Source organism: Alosa alosa, chromosome 14 (genome assembly GCF_017589495.1).
Source record: "Alosa alosa isolate M-15738 ecotype Scorff River chromosome 14, AALO_Geno_1.1, whole genome shotgun sequence".
NCBI lineage: Eukaryota > Metazoa > Chordata > Actinopteri > Clupeiformes > Clupeidae > Alosa > Alosa alosa.
Window position 1 is genome coordinate 3,352,669 of NC_063202.1, and position 4,635 is coordinate 3,357,303.

The following is a 4,635-nucleotide window of genomic DNA, read 5'->3' on the forward strand; positions in this document are numbered from 1 at the left end:
ATAGGTATCAGGCAAATATGAAAAGTTGTTTACGGTAGAGTATGGAATCCCAGAGGTAGCGTGGCCGAGCGGTCTAAGGCGCTGGATTAAGGCTCCAGTCTCTTCGGGGGCGTGGGTTCGAATCCCACCGCTGCCAGAATCCTTTTGAGCTACAGGTTGACTGTATTTGTGTATATGCATCTATGTACAGTCATTGGTACTATATGATCGCGTCCGTGCTTTCAGAAATAACCATGAGGGGCGATGCATAAACCAGAAAAGCAGGGCTGTTCACTGAGGCTATGTTTTACACAAACCTTTATATTTTAATGGTTGCATTATGGGGATAAGTTGCTAATGGGTACATTTGGATATAATTTAAATAAAACTAACCAACTATCATCTCAAACTATATAATTAAAACATGTAAAAATGTATTAACTTTTGTATGGAACCTTATCGACAGACGGCCATAGACATGCAGACGGCGCTGTGGTCGAAGTAAAAGATAATGGTCCGGAAATGAAAAGTATGGTGATCCGGAAATGAAAACACTTCCAGTTCAAACAAATCACAAGCAAGGGCAATGATGTGATGGTACATTTGGGCATGGAATACCGGTAAAAACACAGAAATAGCAAAGCCACTGACCTGTTTAACGTTAACCTTTTCACACGTTTAAATTGTGTAAACAAAGATGTCTATAATTTGGGAACTTAGCAGAAGTCTCAGACTTTTTGGACAGATTCAATCATGTAAACACATGGGACTGTCTATAGCTCTCCAAAGGCACATTCAGCATTATTCGGGTAAGGATTGTAATATTCAATCATCTTCATCAGTTCATCTTCTTTGTAGCCATGCCTTTGTTGTGACTGAAATTCGGGAGACTGCTACTGTTGATAAACCTACATAGCTAACTTTAGCTGAATAGCTAGCTGTCAAAAATAGTTGGATTTAACAATCATGTTCTGCTCTGTAGCTCGTAGCTCGAGTCAGGTAGCTGTCAAAAGCGAGCCTGAAGTGGATGACAATGAGGCCGTCAACAAGGCATTCGTCAACAGAAACCCCCGGAATCTTGAACAGATGGCAATAGAGATGAAGGACAGAGGCTGGGCAACAGTTTACCCCTCCAGAGAGTATTACCACAGGTAAGTAACCATTCGCAGTGCATGCATTTAGTTAATTTGTGACGTGTCCAGACTCCAGTTAGTGTTCGTGTTAACAATTTCATTCAGATGGTTCTGGTGCACTGACTGTAGTAAAAATGGATGAAAAGTGTAACATTTCAGTAGTTGTTTATTTTTCTCAACAAAACGTTATAATGTCAATAATATAATAATGGTCCTTTTAGACTAATGTTGATTATGCAATTCCCAGGGTATGCTTGAAGGGCTGATTTTGCAAAATGGTTGCATTAGATGTGTGTATGAGGAATTTTTATTTTACAATAGTTATGACCACATACCTAAATTTTGTTTTGAAAGTATATGTTATCCCTCTGACTTACACCATTATTGTATTGTCTTGAAGCATTTTAACTGTCAGTCTCATATTGAACTCGTTTGGCCTGTCCCCAGACTCCACTTTTCTCGAACACAGCATCACATCACAGCGGAGGTGTACTCTAAAGATTCCACAGAGCCTGTCATCAGTTGCTCCACTCGGGAATGGGCGATTAAACGAGAACTGAGCTCCACGCGGTCTGTGGCAGCTTGCCAGGCGGTGGGTGAGGTGCTTGCCCAGAGGTGTCGGGAGGCAGGTATCACGCGTATGGTTTTCCGTGAGCTTTCCTGGAGGTTCCGCTGCGAATCGGTAAGTGTGTGTAATGTTACCTCACTGCTCCTTCATATGTAAAAAGCTTCCTTCCAGTCAAGTCACTTGGTACAATCCATATCGTATGGGGACCTATAATTGTGGCCCACGCAGTTAAGCTTGAACAGAACATTAACACCGTATCAATCCAGTAGAACGGATGGGGGAAGCCACTGATGTGACCGTAACATCCAAATGGTCAAGTTGTACAAGGGCATGTGGGAGAACAACAACTCTGAGCATACTGCATCCACATCATGAATAGAGGTGATTCCTCTGACATACTCCTGAGCATGATGCTATCCCCCTGCTGGACAGAGTGCACACACCCTCAGGCAAAGACAGGTCCTTGCTGGTATAAGTCAGGATTGGCCTCCACAATCCAGAGGGGGAGCTGCTGTTTAGACCAGTGTTTCTCAACCTTGTTTTCAGTTGCAGCACCCTTTACATAAATGAAAAATCTCAAGGCACCCCAAACTTTTTTAAATTTATTTTTTATGTAGATTACACACGCTGTCTCTGACGACCCACAAATGCATAACGCATGTAGCATACTACAACTCATGCACACACGCACACACACAGGAGTGTGACTTACTCTCAGTTGAGAGACTTGGGCCTGGGAGGATGCATACAACCGCTCTATTCTCGCAGGAATGGATGACACACACACGTAGCTCCTGGTCCACAGCTTCTACTTCCGTGTAGTAGGCCTAGGCTACAACATGGTCAGGCCAGTCATTACTTTTATAATCAACGTAACCATGCATTCTGAAGCCCTGTCTTTTCTCCCACGCCATTGTGCACAGAGGGAGGGGTGCACTTTTCTCCCTCGATATACTTTTTCCTCTGATAATAAACTTAGATAGATACTTTATTGATCCCCAAGGGGAAATTCAAGGTCTCAGTAGCATACAGACATAACACACAACATGCACTTACAGCAGAAAGACTAAATATAAGTATATACATATAACAAAACTCCACTGTACAATATAGACAGTAGAAGATAAGAAAACTAAATAACTAAACTTGTACTCCTAATGAAAGGCAATTGAAAATGTAGCGTAAAGAGTAAGAGTAGAAGTCCAGTTTTGGAAAAGGAACAGGCCTATGGAAAGTTGCCGTTCCTCAAAAAAAAAAACTTTTTTTACTCGTGCGTTACTTGTAACGCGTTACCGACCCCTGGTGAAGATTAATCCGAACGTGATAAAGCTACAAGAAAGATTCCAAAATTATTAATTAATTTATTTCGATTTAATTTTATTAGCCTAAGTGTCAGCCACATTTCTGCGGCACCCCTGTTGAGAAACACTGGTTAAGACTATGCCCTGCTTTGAGCTGAACAGATTTGCACAGGGGGGGCATCCATCATCATGACTTTGAGAAGCAAAACTCTTTGACAGAGCAAATGGTGCCGTTTCCATGGAGAGAGTGCCTTGAGACAAGCTATTTACCTCAGCTTCTGTCCTGTGGAGATGTGGCCATGTAGTGTGCTAGAACCCATTGCAGCAATGCCCTAATCTGTATACTACTACTATTGACAGCATAAGAATCAATATCCGGAGAAACTTGAAACATTTCTGTTTTGAGGAGACGGTGCGGTGAGCTGGATTATCTAGGCAGGACTGACCTTAAATTTCACCAAGTCATGTACCTTCTAGACATGAATAGAGGTGTCTTTAGCCAGACAAGGATGTAATATCCCATATCTGTGTTGTACCAAATGAATTAACTGAAAGGGAAGAGTGATATTACACACACACACACAATAGTCTCACTTTCTAATTGTCATTACACTGGAAGTAATGTTATCGTCAACATCTGTAAGCTACGGTGGCCGGGGAGTGTCACAACACAACACAAATACAAAAGCCGACAACACAAATGCAAATCCCCACAACACAAATACAAAACCCCACAACACAACACGATTGCAAAAACCCACAACACAACACGAATACAAAGCCGACAACACAAATACAAAAACTCACAACACAAGCAACTACTAAGCAACTAACTAAGCAACTACAACAACTCTAACATGTTTTGTATGAAAAAGTTGAATAGGAATTCTGAAAGCTTTCATTATTTTTGGCCTTCAGGTTATGACATTTTGGACGGCTTTGAAAAAGGGAGGTGTCTCTCTAAGTGAACCAAGACGAAAATACATCTGAATCAAGACCCTACTCTCTCTGCATTTTGTTTTCCTTCCTCCTGTCCCACAATAAACTTTTTGTTAGAAACCTTTTTGACTTGCGCCGTATTTGCACCACAGGTGTGCAGTGGATAATTACGGTCAATGTCAGAGCTGCCAACCCTCACACATTCGATTGGTGTAAGAGCGTGTGGAGCCAATCAAATAAATGAATCTCTCTCTTAATGTGTGAGCTACTTTCTAGAATCCATGCATGCGTTTTTGCAGATAAAGGCAGAAGTCATGTTCCTAACGTGAGTTTCCTGAAAGTGTTGCTAAACAATCACTATGGCAACTAAGCAAGTTCTAGAATGACTGGACTATGACTTCTGTCATGGAGTTATGGTTGTAGTTCTGTGATGCTTTCGGGAAACACCCTGGTTGGGCACTATTTTATATGATTGCGATTGGTTGAATGTTACACAGCCCTGATTTTTGCCCCATAAATTGGACAAAAGACAAGAGAATTTGTCTCAAGACTGGACCTACAGCTGGCCAAATGTGAACAGAACGTTCTCCAAATGATCAGCCCTTGATTAGCTAAATTGGTTAGTTTTAGACAAGCTACCCCTCAAGCAACAGTTACTGTAAGTATTTTATAAGTACTACTAAGTCGGTAATATTGAAGAATATCAAAAGACAAA

At 41.4% G+C, this 4,635-nt stretch overlaps 1 protein-coding gene and 1 non-coding gene across 2 annotated transcripts; both read left to right on the plus strand.

Annotated features, from left to right (window-relative positions):
• Positions 1 to 54: 54 nt before the first annotated feature.
• trnal-aag lies at positions 55 to 136 on the plus strand. Its single transcript has one exon. It is a non-coding gene; the product is annotated as a tRNA-Leu (tRNA).
• Positions 137 to 539: 403 nt separating this feature from the next.
• Positions 540 to 4,044, plus strand: mrpl18 (mitochondrial ribosomal protein L18). Its single transcript, XM_048262897.1, has 4 exons — positions 540 to 788; positions 962 to 1,130; positions 1,560 to 1,794; positions 3,900 to 4,044. Exons 1-4 carry the CDS (start codon positions 677 to 679, stop codon positions 3,969 to 3,971), a joined length of 588 nt encoding a protein of 195 aa, XP_048118854.1. The 5' UTR covers positions 540 to 676; the 3' UTR covers positions 3,972 to 4,044.
• The last annotated feature ends 591 nt before the right edge of the window (positions 4,045 to 4,635 follow it).

Excerpts from the sequence above, each read along its gene's own strand:
- mrpl18 (XM_048262897.1), top strand. The coding sequence starts at position 677 with ATGTCTATAATTTGGGAACTTAGCAGAAGTCTCAGACTTTTTGGACAG. Across the intron at positions 1,131-1,559 it reads TCCAGAGAGTATTACCACAG|ACTCCACTTTTCTCGAACAC; the intron begins GTAAGTAACCAT and ends GCCTGTCCCCAG. Across the intron at positions 1,795-3,899 it reads GGAGGTTCCGCTGCGAATCG|GTTATGACATTTTGGACGGC; the intron begins GTAAGTGTGTGT and ends TTTGGCCTTCAG.